At 54.2% G+C, this 17,386-nt stretch overlaps 1 protein-coding gene across 1 annotated transcript; it reads right to left on the bottom strand.

Moving 5' to 3' along the window:
- Positions 1 to 1,429: 1,429 nt before the first annotated feature.
- DUSP4 (dual specificity phosphatase 4) lies at positions 1,430 to 17,111 on the bottom strand. Its single transcript, XM_075556736.1, has 4 exons — positions 16,299 to 17,111; positions 6,168 to 6,313; positions 3,744 to 3,963; positions 1,430 to 3,260 (listed from the first exon to the last, which is right to left on the bottom strand). Exons 1-4 carry the CDS (start codon positions 16,717 to 16,719, stop codon positions 2,875 to 2,877), a joined length of 1,173 nt encoding a protein of 390 aa, XP_075412851.1. The 5' UTR covers positions 16,720 to 17,111; the 3' UTR covers positions 1,430 to 2,874.
- Between the last annotated feature and the right edge of the window lie 275 nt (positions 17,112 to 17,386).

The following is a 17,386-nucleotide window of genomic DNA, read 5'->3' as shown; positions in this document are numbered from 1 at the left end:
GGGCTTAGTGGTCCCTAGCCAATCCTCATCTCCAGCCCCTTCTCACAACCAATCAGCTGCTCTACCCCGCCCGCCCCCCCCCCCATCTTCCCATTGGTTAAGAAGAAGAAACCAAGCAAACTCAAAAGTCGTTTCCACTTTGAAAACTCCCTGCTATCTGGCTGGAATAAACACGTGCACAAAATGGCCCCGGGTGAGGGTGGCGGCAGGGGCGAGTTCGGCCATCCACTTGCCCGGACTCCAGCCTAACACTGACCGCTCTGTGCGAAGGCAGCCCCCTCCCCTGGGCCCCTCCATCAATCAGCCTTCTCGGACAGTCTGGATTCCTGGAGGGATCTGCAGCACTGCTTGGCCTCTAGAGAATACCCAGAGACCCTACCTACTGTCTGTCTGTCACAGCCAATAGCAACGCTTAAGACCGCTGACTGTGGCCCCAACCTCTGGCCATTGGCGATTTTCACCCAGCTGAAATCACAGAAGCCCGTTGCCCGTTCGGGGTCCCTGTGTGGTTTCTCATTAGAGAAGTCATCCTTAGCTCAGTCACCAGAGAGGCTTGTAAGCGCCCCTTTCCAACCAAGCCAATTTCCTATTCATTTCCAGGAGGGTTGGGGCTCACTCACACCGTTACCCAGTACAGGGCTTTATCACTAGCTAGTTCCAGTGTAGTAGAGGACTCGGATCGCAAAGCAAAGCCGGAGGACAAATCTGGAACTCGTTCCGAGTTCCAAATGTCCGCGTGGTTAAATTCCAATCTGGGGAAGCAGTTTTGGCAAATGCTCACTCCTTGTATAAAAAGTGAATCTGTTCTCCTGGCTCCTTCTGCGCCCCAAGCAGGCCTCCCACCCCCGCCCATCCGATCCACTGTTGCAGCCCATGGCTTTCTCAGCTGCAGGGCCCATTTGACCTCATTCATCACAAAACACGAAGCAATTTCCAGGAACCAGGGGGTAAAGTAGGAATGTCCAACTGCGCTGTCTCTAAATGGCTCCTTTGTCCAGGAACTCCAGCCCCTCCATGCCTCGCCCTCAACGATTCAGCCCCGCAGCTCCCAGGGGGGAAGGAGGGAGCCTCTGGCTTGTCTGCAAGCAGGAAGCGGGAACTCTGGCCTCACCCAGAGGTGGGACGTGAAGGCAGGGCTGCTAAAGCGGACACAGGGTCGCGGTGGGGGACAGAGCAGGGGGTGGCGGGTAGCCTCCCAGCGCTAGTCTACCTCTGAGGCTTGAAGGTACTGAGGTGAGTGAGAACGTTCATGGAGATCTAGATGCTCAAAGGGCTAAAGGACAAACCAAGAAACGCATGCTCTCATTTCTAGACAAGCCTCTAATCTGGCACTTCCGTAACGGCACGGTGTCACAATACTACGAATGAAGTAACATGTAGCCTGTTCCCTCTCCCTCCCGCCCCTGCCCTCTCCCCCCAAGCCCACCCACGGAAAAACTGTCCTCCGCATTCCAAAAGCCAGTCCTCCATGTGGAAAGGCCTCTCCAAATGGCACTGTCCCAGGACAGGATTCGGAGAGCACCGAACCCCGAGCCAGCCCCGGACAAGGAGTTTGCGCCCATCCCTCCTTCTCTGCGCCTGCCCTGGGCCCGCTACCCTCCCAGGGCACCTGGACGGGGAGTCCACAGGCTCCTCTCACTGGAGGGCATTTCTCAACATGCCGAGACCGGGGAGACCTGTTGGCCAAGTCAGCCCCCTAAAATGAAACCCAAGGTTCCACGAGGGAAAAGGGGGCCTGCAACTTACAAAGGGATTCGGTTCGATTTCTCCCGACTTGGCTGGCCTTCCCAAATCGTTACACTTTATGATGAAAGTAAAATCTATGCATCGGGTGGTGGCCAAATGATTCTCTGTAGGAAAGTCAGAGTTGCACCCGGTTTTTCAGGAGCACCTAATGGGATATGGCATTTTTCACAGGTGGTAGGCGGGTCCTCAGCACAGCTAGGGCAAACGGCGCTCACCACCGAACCAAATTCTGGATCGCTGGAGAAAGAAGGTCCTACTGCTACGGTTTAAGAAGCTCCAGGGGCCTGTGGGCCCTGGAACCAGCTCCAGAGTCCTGGGAAGGCAGCCCCTTCGTTTCTTCCTGCACCCACCCCACCTGCCACTCAGGGACCAGGGGGCCGATGTGGCGCTCGGCTGTGCACCCCAAGGGAAGATCAGGTTCTAACTACTCTGGCAATGACATGCTATTGTATTGTGCTGCGCTGTTGGACATCTACATAGATTGTAAGTTCACTGTCACTGGACCCCTTGGTACTTACATACTCTGAGGATGTTCTTAATAAATACTTTTATTTATTATTAAGTATAAGTATCCATCTATTGGTAACGTAGAAATGAAAACCATGTCCTAAAAAGGTTTCTTTAAAAAAAAAAAAAGGCGGAGGGGTGGGGCGGAGGGACAAAATTCCTCTGCTGTGGTAACAGAAAAAGTAGCATGAACACAAATCCAGGCACTTCTGGGAAACTTGTTTGCTTCTTATCCCTTGCCCGCCCCCCGCCCCCGCCCCCCAATGAAACTGGTTGGGCACATTTGCCAGGATCTGTGGATTTCCTAACTTCAAGCCTTACTGCCTAAAAAAATGAGGTAAGAATTTTCTATCTCAAAAGTAAAACTGACACACAAACCAAGCCAAGGTCTTCCCCGGCTGCGACCGCAGCGTTATTGCTCTAAGTTGGTGTTTGTTCGTTTGTGGTATGAATTCAAAGTCCTTATTGCCATTCTAGCTGGCCCGGAGGGCGGCCAAGGAGAAGTGGACAGGGAAGGAGCTGGTCACCGGGCCCTGCTAGTCAGTTCCGACTTGCTGCGGCGTTTGGGGCCCCCGCCTCTGGCTGGAAGCGACTTCCGGCCCTGGGGTTCGGAGAGAGGCTCTAACAGCTGGGGGAGGTGGTGATGGGGCTGTGCAGGTACGGCAGGTTGCTGGGGGCCGAGTGCACGCCCACGGAGACGGGGAAGCTGAAGACAAACTGCGAGGTGGGCGTGGGGGTGGCTTTGCCCCGCTCCCGCAGGGGCCCCGAGGGGCTGACAGCCTCCACAGCACAGGACGTGGCCAGCACCTGGGACTCAAACTGCAGCAGCTGCCCCATGAAGCTGAAGTTGGGCGAGATAATACTCCGGCGCTGCTTCACGAACTCGAACGCCTCCTCCAGCCTGACCCGCTTCTTCATCATCAGGTAGGCCAGGCAGATGGTGGCGGAGCGCGAGATGCCCGCCTGGCAGTGCACCAGCACCCGCCCGCGGCAGTCCTTCACGGCATCTGGGCAGAGAGCGCCACATTGTTAGTGCCCTGAGCCCGGACCAAGGGGCAGGAGTGGGGGGTCGGGGCGGGCGGAGGCTGGAGAGGTTGTGGGAGGGGGAACTGCTCCAGAGGATGTTTGACACGCAGGGGCCAGGCAGGCTAAGAACCAGTTACACCCAGCCCTCATTCAAGGATTTCCCTTGGCCGAAACAGAAACAATTTCCTACCCTCCCCCACTTTCCCCACGCCTCCATGTTTTGTCTTCCTCCCCATCGGGAGAGTCTAGATTTCTAGACCCAGGGAGACACACAAAGGAAAGGCAGGTAAGCCAACAGCAGTGGTGGAAGCCTTGAACTTCCTCTGGGGCCCCAACACCACAGCCAGCCGGTGAGGAAGAGCGTAGGTGGGCACATCCGGGGCTCTGGGCCTCCCAAAGTCCCTCCTCCCTGACCTAGCCCTCTGACCCGACAACCCTAAATGACAAGAGCAGGGCCAACTCACCGATGTACTCGATGGCCTCCATGAACCAGGAGCTGATGTCAGCCTTGTGGTTGTCTTCCACCGGAATGCACTTGTACTGATAGTGTCCTTCAAAGTGGTTGGGGCAGTCCGAGGAGACGTTCAACAGGGCCGTGATGCCCAGGGCGTCCAGCATGTCTCTCCGGGCCGCATGGTAGGCACTGCCGAGGTAGAGGAAGGGCAGGATCTCCACAGGGCCCCCCTGCAGCGGAGAGAGAACACGAAGGTCACAGGTCACATGAGCGCGAGCAGCAGGCAGTCTGAGACAAGCAGCTTGGGAAAGCGAGGCAGGCAAAGGCAGCCGGAGACGGGCTTTCCCAGGCTCTGGGGAGAACCCAGCAGGACATAGCTCCCCTGGGTCACCCCATTGTCCTCTTGGAGCACCTGCCTTAGAGCCCACAGAATGTGGGTCCAGCAAGACTCCTCGACCCTTTATCCTTGGTTCTGCTTTATGAGCATGGCAAAGCCTTGTGGGCCCCACCTGCCGGCCCAAGCAGGCCGCTCCCTGATGAGGAAGGAGGCAGCAATTGTCTGGTGGCCATATTGCCGCATTTATAACATTGCCAGTTTATGCTCATGGGCTTGGTAAGCTCCTGAGACAAATCAGTCCGTTACAGGTCACACAGTTTATGGTCTACACCTTAGTTTGGGATCTGAAAGCTTGTAACTATCTAATCCAACCATTGAATACATACTCAGTTTTGTCTCACTTGAACCAAAAGAGAAAGAAAGAGAACAAAGACACAGAGAAGAAACAAATCTTCCCCGGCTAACAGTCTATATCAGTGGTTCTCAACCTGTGGGTCGTGACCCCTTGGGGGGAGTATCAAAGGACAGCTTCACAGGGCTCGTCCAATTTGTAACAGTAGCAAAATTACAGTTATGAAGTAGCAACGAAAATAATTTTATGGTTGGGGGTCACTGCAACATGAACTGTATGAAAGCGTTGCAGAATTGGGAAGATTGAGAGCCACTGGTCTACATGATCCGCAGTCTCACCTACCCGAAACCAGAAGGACTAGATGGTACCCAACCACCTCTAAAGCCAGGGCCCTAGACCTTGAATCTTGGTAGATGGGGGAAATGTGGAAGAGAACTCAAATCTCGAAAAAGTCTAGACTTAGACCAACTGAGACTACGGAAGTCCCTCAGACTATAATCCCCTAATACTCCACAAACTTTGAGCCACAACTAAGCACAGAGGGCATATTTTAGCTAAATAATGGCTCAGGAACATTTTGATTTATATATGTATATAAGATCAATGAATATTGCACATGTTTAAGGAAATCATCTGTAGGAGGCCCAATGGTCCACAGTTACTCTGAAGCACAGATGAAAGGGTAAGAGGTCACATTACTGAAAGGAAGACATGCCGAAAGAAATTGGATGTTGAAACCCTGTGGAAAGGGCACCAATGTCTCTGGGCAATTCGTGTAGGAATTATTAAAGGAGAGCCTAGTTTGTGGTATGAGCTTTTATTGGAAAAAACAAACAAATGAATAAAACAAACAAAAACCAAGCCCACTGCTATCCAGTTGATAACGGATCAGAACTGTCTCTGGTGTTTCCAGGAGTATCCATCTTTGTGGGAGCAGACAACCGCAGTCTTCTCTGAGCTGAGCTGGAGAAACCCATCTTGCAGTTAGCAGCGCAATGCTGACCTGCCAACCACCGGGGCTCATTTCCCCCAAAACACAGTATATTGTTTGCAGATACTGGCAACCTTGGTACTTGCTGTGCAGCTCAGGTACGTGTTTGGGTCCCTATAGCTCCATCGAAGGCATTAAAAGGAGGCCCCACCTGGCTTCCCACACTAGAGGGATCTTGGCTGCCTGAGACCAGGTCTCCTTCTGAGTCAGAGCAGCTCAAGTGAGCCAGGATACGTTGGACAGGGGGACTGGGTCCCCTACTGCTCTCCCTCTCCATCTCACTGGAGAGCGGAGGGGATGGGCTTTTAAGAAATGGAGTGACCTGAGCTGGGCCTGCGAGGGATGGGTGACCTTTATGTCCTTTTGGCATTCGGTGCCAGCAGATGCATGGGGTCTGGCCTGACGGCTGTGGGCCAGGGCTGGCTCCATGTGCTGCGTCTCTGAAGAAGGGTGTTCTTTCTCACGGTGCCAGAACAGCAGGCCGCACGTGGCTTTAGGAGCCCCCTCACTTTGTCTGTGCATGTTGCTAGTGGCTACCTCAGGGACTTGTGGGACGGAAGTCTTTCTAGGGAGAGGGTCATTAAAAAGGGAAGAAGAATAATTCCAAGGCATAACTGGACCCTAAAAACCGAACACTGCCCACACCCAACATTCAGGGTGACATCAGTTTCCCAAAAGGAGGCGCTGCACTCAGCCTTCCAGAGGCTGCCATCCGAAAGCAACGTGGCCCTTGCTCCTGCAGGCAGCTGCCTACCTGGTCGTGCAGCGGGGTTCCGCAGGAGCTGCAGCCCAGGTCCAAGGACTCCACAGTGCTTGGGGGCACCGGGGGTGGGATGGCTGCCAGAGCCTTGGTTTTGGCGCAGAACTCTGGGTACTCGGAGGCAAACCGCTCGTAGCCACCTGGCAAAGAGAAGGAGGTTCAGGTTAAGGAGGCTGCTACCAAGCCAGCAGGGAAGCCAGAGAAGAACTTGCCTCAGACACCAGCCTAATGCCATCTGCTGGGACGCTAGGGGCTGGCTGTGCAGTTACCACTAGGTGGCACTGTGGCCCTGGAGATGCTGGCTGGAGATACTGAGTCCTCCAGAGTGAGGTGCAGAGCTCACCCCACTGCCTGGCAGCATCTGGGCGCTTCAGGAAGGTTTGGGGACATACCTTCAGTTTGGGATAGGGATCACGGTGCACACAGGGGGATGGGGAGGGGCATGGTGGGTTTCTCCGGGCAATGCGGCAGCCACTGAACAATCCCCATCCTATCTCTGGCTCTTTCCCTGAAGAAACTCTCCAATGTGGGAAATAAGGGGGAAAGTGACCCTGGCACCCAGCCCTGATGGATCTCAGGGATGGAACAGATGCCAATTACACGGCCTCCCGAACAGCTGTTCCATCAACAAGAAGCCCAAACAGGAGGAAACAGACTTAACTCTGAATAAATCCCTCTTGCTACAGACAAGTTTGGGGCAGGGGGGATTTCCTGACTGAGCGTGGCTAAGCCTGGAAGGGTTGGCTATCTGTGAGATCCCCTTGGTTGGGGGAGGGGACAGAGCTTTGTATTGAAAAAGGTAACAGCAGGCCAAAGTAACTCGCTTCAGGTCAGTGCTAAGGAGGTAAGAGGTGCATGTGCCTGCTGGGTGGGAGTCAGGTGCAGACTCCGCCTCCCAACACCCCCCCCCCCCCGCTGGCAGAGCCACCTAGCTAGTCCCTCTGACCTTCATGCAATCTCTGGGACCTGGCTTTTGAGAGGAGCTCACAATCTCTTGTCAATATCCCGCCTTGCTCTTGTTTTTGTTATTTCTGGGGGACCCGACTGAGTAGACATCAACTCATCAGGCCTGTGTGATGTGGGACGCTGATGCCAATGGTCCCTGGTTAAAATGACAACAGGGCTGAAGGGCACCTATGCCCCTACAACCGCAAACTTGGTATGACCGAGTGATGCCGGCCAGCACTGCCGGCACGCATCGATAATAATCTTCCACCAGGCAGGCATGTGATGGGTAATAAATTGCCCCAAATGTCAACCCAAGAAATGACTGCCTACTGATTCTGAGATGGAGGGAAACGACAGTCACATCCTAAGGCTTATAGAAACAGGGCATGCAGTTTCTCCTCCGTTCCCTCCCGGGCCTCCCTCCAGATATAAATGGATATCTCTTTGGTCACTGGCCCTCATTCCTGCTGAGTCATAATACCCAGCCTTGCTGGATGGAAAACCTGCTGCTGGGTTTGTCCCAACCAATTCCAGAGGTCCTGATGGCCCTGGAGAGCACTCCCCCTCCACTGACGCCCATTCTGTCCCCTTTCCTTCTAAGGGCACGAATGCTGCTACCCAGCACACGAGCCAGTGCAGTCTGGGGGAAGCAGCAGCAAGCCGAGGCCTCCAACGGGGCTCTGGCCCTATGGGGAAAGCAAACAGAAGAACCCCAAACTCACTACCATTGAGTTGATGCCGATTCCAACTCATAGCAACTGCACCAGACAGGGTGGCACTGCCCCTGTGGATTTCCAATACTGAAGCCGTTTCTAGGAGCAGAAAGCCACATCTTTGGATGACAACTGCTGGCCTTGTGGAACACACTCCACCAGCGAGCCTCCCTTGAAGGGAAAGGAGCCCATCTGCACTCTCTTGTTCCATAGCTATTTGACCAGCCCCCACTGGCCACCTCCTGGCTAATAGGTGTAGAGTTTCTCTTTGGGGTGATGAACAGGTTTGGGAAGTAGCTATGTGGTGAGCTGAAGGCTGCCCAACACTGCAACTAGTCCTGAGCTGCGTACTGCAGATTTCATGCGCACGCGCGCGCGCACACTCAGATATCCATCTCAATCACAGCCTTACAGTGACGGGAGAATGGCCGCTGTGAGTTTTCAAGACCATAACTGTTCATGGGAGTAGAAAGCCTATCTTTCTCCTGCAGAGCAGCTGGTGGTTTTGAACGGCAGCCCAAGGCGTAACCACTATGTCACACATACACACACACACACACACACACACACATATATATGCATTCATCCCAATACGTCTCTCTTTGTAAACCCCCATGTGTTTGCTGTCATCATATTGGCTTCCGGCTTCCGGACAGGCCCACTGTACTGTTCATTAGCTGATTTATGGAAGTCAGTGGCCAAGACAACCTCTCTAGCCTCTGGGTACTCCACCGAGCCTCCTCATGGGGCCACTCTCGAGCCTCCACAGGGAAGAATCACACCAGGCCTCTCTCTGAGAAGCCAAAGTTCCACCCCGGAACACTGCTCCTCTCAGTCCACGTCTAGAGGATTTCAATATTTTAAATAAAGATTTAAGATACAACTGGTACAGACAGGAACTAGAAACACAGGGAATCCAGGGCGGATGATCCCTTCAGGACCAGGGGTGTGAGTGGTGATACTGGCAGTGTGGAGGGAAGGTGGGTTGGAAAGGGGGAACCGATTACAGGGATCTACATGTGACCTCCTCTCTGGGGGACAGGCAACAGAAAAGTGGGTGAAGGGAGACGTCAGACAGGGCAGGATATGACGAAATAATAATTTATAAATTGTCAAGGGTTCATGAGGGAAGGGAAAAAAGAACAAATATCTCACCACTGGACTTCTAAATAACATAATGATAAATGGGAAAAAGATTTCAGTTGTCATGCATTTCATATTTCACTTGAACGGTCATCCTTAGGGATGCAGTAGCAGGAGAGCTAATGGAGCATTGCGCGGGGCAAACCTGCTGCACAAGACCTCTTTACAGGGCTCCAGTGGGAAGAGAATGCTTTGAAAAGGATGATGGCGGCAAATGTGCTGGACACACTGGATGAATGTATGGATTGTGATAAGAGATGTAAGAGCTCCCAATAAAAGTATTTTAAAAAGTAAAAACTAACAAACAAAAAGATTTAAGGTACAAAGCTTATCACCTACAGAGGCAGATAAGCTATGTCTGTCTCACTGCCACTGAGCCGATGCCAACTCATAAGGACCCTATAGGACCTGTCCCTGGGATTCCCGAGACTGGAATTCCTCAAGGGAGTAGAAAGCCTCGTCTTTCTCCCAAGGAGCTGGGAGAGTAGAGGAGATGAAGCCAGAATGACAGGTTCAATTCCAATCCCGTCAATATCAGGTGTGCAACCTGGGGCCAGTCATTTGGCCTCTCTGAGCATCCTCTGTGGTGTGAATGAACTGCCTCTGCACAGTGCCTGTGAGAGCTGATTGAGCTGGCTGGCACCTGGCATCAGGGAGACACGTAATGAAGGTTTCCTTTTCTGGCACCTACACTAAGTAGTGCCCCAAAACGGGATTCCCAAAGACCAAAGAGGAACAAGGAGACTCCGTCGGCTGGCAGTTTCCCAGATATTGACAGCGTCTCTTCCTCGGCTATATCTCCTTTCTCCAGCCGGCAGTCTTGAGACCTGGTCGTAAGACTGAGGAAGGACAGGCGGACCCCTCCCAGCACCCCAGGCCTTCTGGCACCAGTCAACTGGTGCAGCAGAGCCTGCAGAGGGGTCAGGCTGAGGGCCTGATGGTGGGGCCCCAGCAGGTGAAGTCCAGGACAGAGCAAGCCTAAGGGGACCGTTCAGGGTCTCCCCCAGCTCTTCATAGCAGGCCAGAAGACACAACAAAGTTGGCAATTGACATAGTAAGATCTGAACAGAAAAAGTATGACCAAAAGCCTAAAGAAGTCCCTGGAAAGTCTCTTCCTCCTGAGATACGAATGGCTTCATTGGCCTGTAGGTTGGCTGTTCTAGCACCCCTTTGCTGGATTCTGGTGGACTGCGGGCTGCCATGCCACTGGAGGGAAAGCTGCTAGTATTTCCAATTCCAACACACAGGCACATGCCAGTGAGCTTCCGGACTATGACAGACTAGAAAGGAAAGCCTGGAGGTCTACTTCCTAAAACTGGTCAATAAAATCCTTATGGATCACAAGAGAACAGTGTCTGGCTTTGTGCTGGAGATGAGCCCCCTAGGTGGGAAAGCTCATGATGATGGGCCAGGCACTGCTTCCCTCTGTTACACACATGATAATGGTCATAGATAGTAAGACAATCATATTATTAGTGAGAATATCATATTCCTATTAATAAATGATTGTAATAATAAGAGAGTATACTAGAACGCAGTAGGACATATTGTATTTAGAGTGGGTATCATTTCCTGGAAGGAGGCGCTGGGTGGTGCGAAAGGTTAGTTGCTTGACTAATAGACAAAAACTTTGGTGATGTGAACGAGGATCCTTGGAAGACATGCCTGGCAGCCTGCTTCCAAATGGCCCCTGAAGCCGCTCTCCTCTGCACATATGGTTGCCAAGAGTCTGAATCAGCTCACTGACAACAACAACAGCAGACACAATTTCATGGAACTTTTGAAGTTGAGTTTGTTTCCAGTATAGAATCACGTGTGTGTTTCTAGTGGGTCACGTCCACGGGATGGTTTCTTCCTGTGGGTAGGGACAAAAAGGGCTGCAGTCAAACATCTTCCCGTCAGTAGTCTCTACCCACCCTTAAAGCTGTGCAGGTTTATATCCATACTCCCTTTTCTAAGGTCAAGATTGAGATCAAGGAGACCTGGTAGTAATAGTGGAGCTCCGAGTTAGGCTGCTAACCAGAAGGTCAGCAGTTCAAATGTACTAGCTGCCCCATGGGAGAAAGATGCGGTTCTCCGCTCCCACATTGTCTACGGAAACCGGAGGGGGCAGCTCAGCTCTGTCTGGAAGGGTCCCTATGAGTCACTGGAGAGCTAGAGGTCACCACGTTTTATCAAAAATAATGAAGAGAAAGCTTATTCCCACCGAATACCAAGGTGTGGAACGGGGCTGCAGGGCCGGAGACTGAACCCTGCTTTCCAACCTCAAACTGGGAGGGATGCCAGTTCCACCATAGTTCTAAAGGCAGCAGGTGCCTACAGTTGGCATTTTTGCTTTCTCAATAAAATCTTCTGACAGGCTACTTACTTCTGACCTGTTTTTCCCTCTGTCCTGTGGACTATAATTTCATACCAGACTTTCTTATGACTTCTGACCTGATATTTCACATCACTATAAGCCTTTTAAAGGGATCCATGACAGCAAAGACGGTCCTTTGGAAGTAGCTATGGTCACGGGTCTGAATGTGGTTGTCACTTTTTTTCCATTAACTTAGCAAGGTTTAGTGGGGTATGCACAGAGCTGCTAACTGCAAGGTTAGTGATTCAAACCCACCAGTCGTTTTGTGGGTGAAAGAGGAGACTGTCTGCTCCCATGAAGATTTCTATTCTTGGAAACCCACAGGGGCCAGTTCTACACGCTACCCTACAAGGCAGCTGAGTCAGAATTGACTTGATTGCAGTGGGTTTAGCTTTTTGATTTTCTCAAGGCTCAGAATATCACCTGTTCACAGACCAGGCTCTTAGCCAAGTACTCCTGGGGCATCTTATCAAATTCAAGGCTAATGCAGCCCAGCAAGAAAACCTGGGGCCATTTGAAGTCATCTGCCCTTAACTTCAGCACCCATGAAATGCTGAGCTAGATTTCAAATCTACTTCAGTGGGTTTCTTGGGGTGGAACCCCATCCACAGGACACCGCTTTGGCTGGTTGGCTGACTGGCTGGCACCTAACCCCTTGCTAGGCCTTGTTTGCAGCCCCTCCCAGTCTCAGTCCACGGTTCTCTAGCTTGGGCTCCGCTCAGCAAGCCAGCTTCCGTTGGAGTGGACTTTCTTCCTGTCATGCTTCCTCATCGTTAGCCGGGAACTGCCTCCCCGTAGGGAAACCATCTATCTGGTTTCATATGTTCTCATCTTTAAAAGGCCTTTCTTGGCTCCTTAAAACTGTCATCCTTTCTCCTTCCCTAGGCCCCCAGGGTGGCCTGCTCCCCTAGGAGCAACCTTGACCATCCTCACCAAGTTCTGAGACCTCTGGTTCAAGGGCTCACTCTGCTTGCCTCCTTTTTGGTTCCAAATGTCTCATTCAAATGATGCAAAAACCTAGTTGAGTTTACTTCTCTGGCTGTCTTTTTAAACTGGAGCAGCGACTGAAAATTATCTTTAAGATCTAATATTTTATCACCCTAACCCTTCCGATCCTCAAGCCTCCTCGGCAGTACGTTGGATTTGCAGTATGTTGGATTTACAAAGGAAAAAAGTCCATTTTTTTCAGCGGTCCCAACATCAGCATCCCACATAACTACTATGTCATTTGATGTCACTGACCTCCTGTGGAACTGGGGTGGGGGTGTGGAGGGAGAGTGAGGGAGGGAAGGAAAGAGAGAGATCCCCAGAAATGCCAGGGCTGCTCTCAGTGGCCCCACCGTGCCTGGTTCCACCGTTCACTGGTGGCAGACGTGGCTGCTTCCACCAAGCTGAAAGGTCAGAGGCTGTACAGTCAAATCTGGGAGCTAGTGGGCACATGAATTCCAGCCTAGCAGATCAAGTGGATCCTCCCCAATTCCTCCCCATCATTCCAGGACAGCTGGAAAGTCAGAGGTTCAGAAAGACCTGATGAAGGTCATGAGCTAGGAAAACAAGGGAAATCTCTCTATGAAACGGATTGGTTATTTGGAGACTCTGGGAATTGTGGATGGAAACATGGAAGTTATGGGGATATAGGGAGAGAATGACTTCTACTGGAGTAGGGAAGAATTCTTTTTGTCTTTCTTTAATGACCAAAGGAGACTGAAACTCTAATCCAACAATTTATGGAGGGAAGAAAAAAGGATTTTAAGGCAGATACTATACTGTGATAATGTCTGAAAAGTGGAAATTTCTAAACTGCTTCTGAAAATGCTTTACAGGATTTTAAATTGAATAGAGATGGGGCGGGGGTTGTTTACCCCAAGGGGAATCGATCTCTAGTAAATTTTTAAGGGGGGTTATTGAAGTTATTTTGGCTATTGCTTTTAGCAAAACTTGGGCAATATCAGAAAATTTAAAGGTTAGGCAGGCAACATTTTGTTGACGTTAAGTAACACTCCTGTTTTTAACTGTGACGCTTTGTTTGCTTTTCATTTCTTAACTACCTCCAATGGATAATCAATTGCCCTTGAAAGTGGTAAAAATATAAAATTAAATCTTGAAGCTCGGTTGATTCACAGAATTAGATAATCTAGCACTGCAAGCCGAACTCCCTGCGATGGATCCTATTTTGACTCATAACTTCCACAAGCAGCCTGCTGTTTTCACGTTTTCATGACCCCCATGGCAGGCACCACCAAAGAGGGTCTTCCACCCTCTCACCTCCCCACTTTATCTCCACATGCACCACCATGAAAGAAGTCAGGGACAGAAAGGCCCATTCACTGGAAAATAAAACGAACAACGCCAGTGGGAACCAAATTACCAAACCCCTAATCGATGGAAGCCTTTTCGAAAGACCGCCTAAGGAGTGTTTCATCCCTGTTTCCTGTGTTCCTCTCAGGTCCCTGCCCACACAGCCCCCTCCCCTGAAAGCCACATCTCCCCCACCCTACTGGCAGCGGCTGTCTCTGGCCGCCACTTCATACATCCAGTCTGCACCTCCCCACAGGGCTGGGGACGCAGATGCTTGCTTTTTTTCTGCCCTCTCTGGGGAGGCAGAGAGAAAGAAGAGAAACTGGTTATCACATATCAAATTAAGTTAAGTTAAGCAGTATAGGACCCAATTAACCTAATAGATATGGCTCTAGCCCCCAGACAGAACGACAAAGAGCCCTCCCTGGCTCTGAGCTTTTTGGGCGCTGCTGCTTGGTAAATACCTAACTGAGCCTCCATAGGAAACAACTTAAGCGGGGGAGGGGGGGGGGTCCAGGCGGCAGCGCTAAACTTTCCGCCCAGGCGAAGGCACTATAATCTCAAAGGATGTCAACTCTGAAACACAAAGGCCGACTGGCATGCCTGTGGGCCCAAAGGGCAGGCCACAGGAGGCAAAGGAGGTAAGGAACATGTACCTTTCGGAGACAACCTTCAGGAAAGTCACCTGTCAGGGGGCTGTCATCCGACCCAGAGGCAGGCTGACCTACCCAGAGGTAAGAACGGATCTGCCTGCCTCGGAACCTCCAGCCCAGAGAACCTTCACCAGCTCTGGGGACCAGAATCAACCATGAGGAGAGGTATCTCGCACCGAGAACCTTTTTCTTCCTCTTTTTTTTCTTTTTACATGCCCAGAAGGGAGGCCGAAGTCCCCGGAAGCCCTGGGGCCACATGCTCTAGGGCAGTCACCAAAGTCCCCTCTGGATTTCTTTCTGGAAGAAAAACAAAACAAACCCAGACTCCACGTGGGCTGGAGTCCAGGCCCAGTCCCACTGAGGGAAAGGTCTTCGGTCCAGAAGCCCACAAGGGAAGGCGGGCTCAGGATCTTCTTTCCCACGAGCGGCAGTCCCAGGAAAGGGAGAGCCACCTTGTTTATACAATCGCGCGTCCAGCACACTGTGGTCTCATCAGTAACTGGATGCACATCCATCTACTGGGGGGCGTGCGCCTGCGGCGGGCTTCCCACCACAGCTCCGCGCCTAGCTGGGCTGGAGGGTCCTTCCGGTGAAAAGCTCTCCGTCCAGTTTCGCCTCAAACACGCAGGGGGTGGGGAAGACTCAAAAGGTAGTGCAAAAGGCAACCCGCACGGAAAACGAGGGACAAATCGGCTGCGTGGTTCAACCACAGGTCAACGGCAGCCGGTCCCCAGCAGCTGACAGGTCAAGTGGTCAGGAAGCAAGTGCTGAGAACAAAGCCCCCCGCTGTTCCCGGGGGGCAAACCCCTCTCTTCTGCACGGAGCAGTTTCCTGGAGCTTTCAGGAGGGGGCGGTGGGTAGGGGTTTCCGTCCCCCTCCTCCCCTTCCCCCCAGCCCCCTTCTTCTCGGGGGATCAGTCCCGTTCGGAGAGAAAGGGGTTGGGGGCGCCGCCGTCCCCGAGAGCAGCGGCTCTTGGAAGCCGGGGGTCTGAACCGGCCCTCGGGCTCCGAGGGGAGAAGCGGTCAAGCGCTAAAGAATGCGCGGAATGCGGCAGCGGAGGCCGGGACCCTGCGTGGCCGCAGGGCCACCCCCGGGCCCCAGCCCGCGCCCCAGCGCGAGGGGCGCCCAGGGCCACCGGCCGAGGGGGGCCGCCAGCTTCGGCCTCCGCTCTGCTGCGAGCGGCGCACTGTCCCCGCCGTCCCTCGGATAGGACACTGTCCTCGGGGGGCTCTGACTTCTCGGTTCTACAACCCGCCCTCTTCCCGAAAAGAGCGAAGACTTTCTCCGGCTCTCACTGAAAACAGGCACGCGCCGCCATGGGGTGTTCGAAAACCGTGCCTACACAAAAGAGCGAAAGTCGCAACGGAGCTTTCCAAGGCTCCACGGCCGCGTCCCAGGCTCCCGTTCCCCAACTACCGAGCCCTACAGTCCCCGGCGCCCGGAGCCGCGGCCTCGCTGGGCGGCAGGAGGAGTTGCCGCCTCCCGGGCGGCGCTCGGAGTTGTGCGGCGGGAGGACAGGTACGGCTCGCTCCGGCCGACGCCGGCAACCCAATCTGCGTTTGGAGGCTGGTCCCGCCTCAACGGTCACCTTCTTCCCCAGCTCTCGGCTTCTCCGGGTCGGTCCCAGAGCCCAGCGCAAGGTCGGGGTACGCCGAAGGAGCAGGCCTGTCCAGTCCCCATTGGCACCAGTCCCCACAAATGGGCTGCACATAGGAGTCCGTCCCTTCATCGGCCACCCGAGCACCGTTAGTGACAGTAAATACACGCGGGATCGCCGGCGAGGATTCGGGGAAACGCACCCGCACGGTCCGGGAGGGCTTTGGACGCTGGCACACAGCACGGAAACACACAAAAACCTTGAGAAGCCGCGCAAAAGAGCAAGCGTGGATGCCTGCTGCCACGAGTCACTCGGGGCACTTTCCTTCCCGTGTCAGCTAAAGCACAGGCCGGCAAGCACCCCCCCTACACACACACACACACACACACACACTCCAGCTCGGCCAGCGTTTACCTTTGAGCAGGCAGATGTCCGTGCGCTCGGCGTTGCGACGCAGCGCCTGAACCACCAGCGACACGGTGCTGTCTTCGCGGAGGCTGTCGGCGCGCGGGCTGCGCTCGTCGTAGACGATGACCGCCGAGTAGAGGCCGGAGCGCAAGCGGGCGCGCACCTCCTCCTCGGCGGGCAGGATCTGCTCCAGGCTCACGGAGCCCTTGGCCCGCCGCCGCACGATGGTGTTGCAGCGCACGTTGACCGAGCCGCGGATGTAGCCGGCGCTGTGCGCCAGGAACGGTCTGCAGTCCAGCAGCAGGCACTTGCCGCCGCTCACCAGCCCCGGGGCGCCGTGCCCGCCGCCGCCGCCGCTCTCATCCCGATTCATCAGCCTTTTGAGCACGCTGCAGTCCATCTCCTGCAGCTTCTCCACCGTCACCATGGTCGTCGGGACCCTCGGCCGCCGGGCGCGCGACGAGGGGAAGGGCAGCCCGGCCAGACGAAGGCTGAAGGAGCGCGCGCGCAGAAGTGGCTGCAAACTTGGCTCCCGGGGGTTACGGCCCGAGATCCTCTTCTCCCCGGTCCCCTTCCTGCCGCAGCCCGCGGGTCACATAGCAGTTCCAGCGGCCGCGGACGCCCGGCGGGACCGTGCGCGGCGCGGGGCGGGAGGTGGCAGGGGAGGGAGTGTGTTTACGACCGAGGACCGAGGGCTCCCTCCGGTTGTGGCCCCTATTGTATGGCCGGGGGCGCTGCAGTTCCGGCCGCCGCTCCCCACACGCCGCCGGAGCTCCGCGCACTGCCCCAGCCCGAGTTGCCTCCTCTGCTTATAGATTTATGAATGCTCCTCTGCTCTCCCTCCCCCCCGCGCCCGCCCCACCCCCGGGGAGGGGGCGGTGGACTCGCTACTACCTCGCCAGGCCCCGCCTCTTTCCATTCTCCGCCCGGCGCCCGCCGCCCCCCGAGCGCAGCTCTCTCCCAGCCTCCGCCCCGCAGGCCCCGCCTCTCGTCCCCTCCCCGGCGCGTGAATGGAGCGCCGACCGCTCGCGCCCAGCCACGGGACCGCGACGTCACAAAGAGCGGAGTAAACAGGGAGCTCGACGCTCGCCGCC

The sequence above is a fragment of the Tenrec ecaudatus genome, chromosome 8 (genome assembly GCF_050624435.1).
Source record: "Tenrec ecaudatus isolate mTenEca1 chromosome 8, mTenEca1.hap1, whole genome shotgun sequence".
Taxonomy (NCBI): domain Eukaryota; kingdom Metazoa; phylum Chordata; class Mammalia; order Afrosoricida; family Tenrecidae; genus Tenrec; species Tenrec ecaudatus.
Note: the sequence above shows the minus strand (reverse complement) of the source record. Positions and strands in the feature narration are given on the sequence as shown.

Excerpts from the sequence above, each read along its gene's own strand:
- DUSP4 (XM_075556736.1), bottom strand. The coding sequence starts at position 16,719 with ATGGTGACGGTGGAGAAGCTGCAGGAGATGGACTGCAGCGTGCTCAAA. Across the intron at positions 3,964-6,167 it reads GAACCCCGCTGCACGACCAG|GGGGGCCCTGTGGAGATCCT; the intron begins GTAGGCAGCTGC and ends TCTCCGCTGCAG. Across the intron at positions 3,261-3,743 it reads GGAGGCCATCGAGTACATCG|ATGCCGTGAAGGACTGCCGC; the intron begins GTGAGTTGGCCC and ends CTCTCTGCCCAG.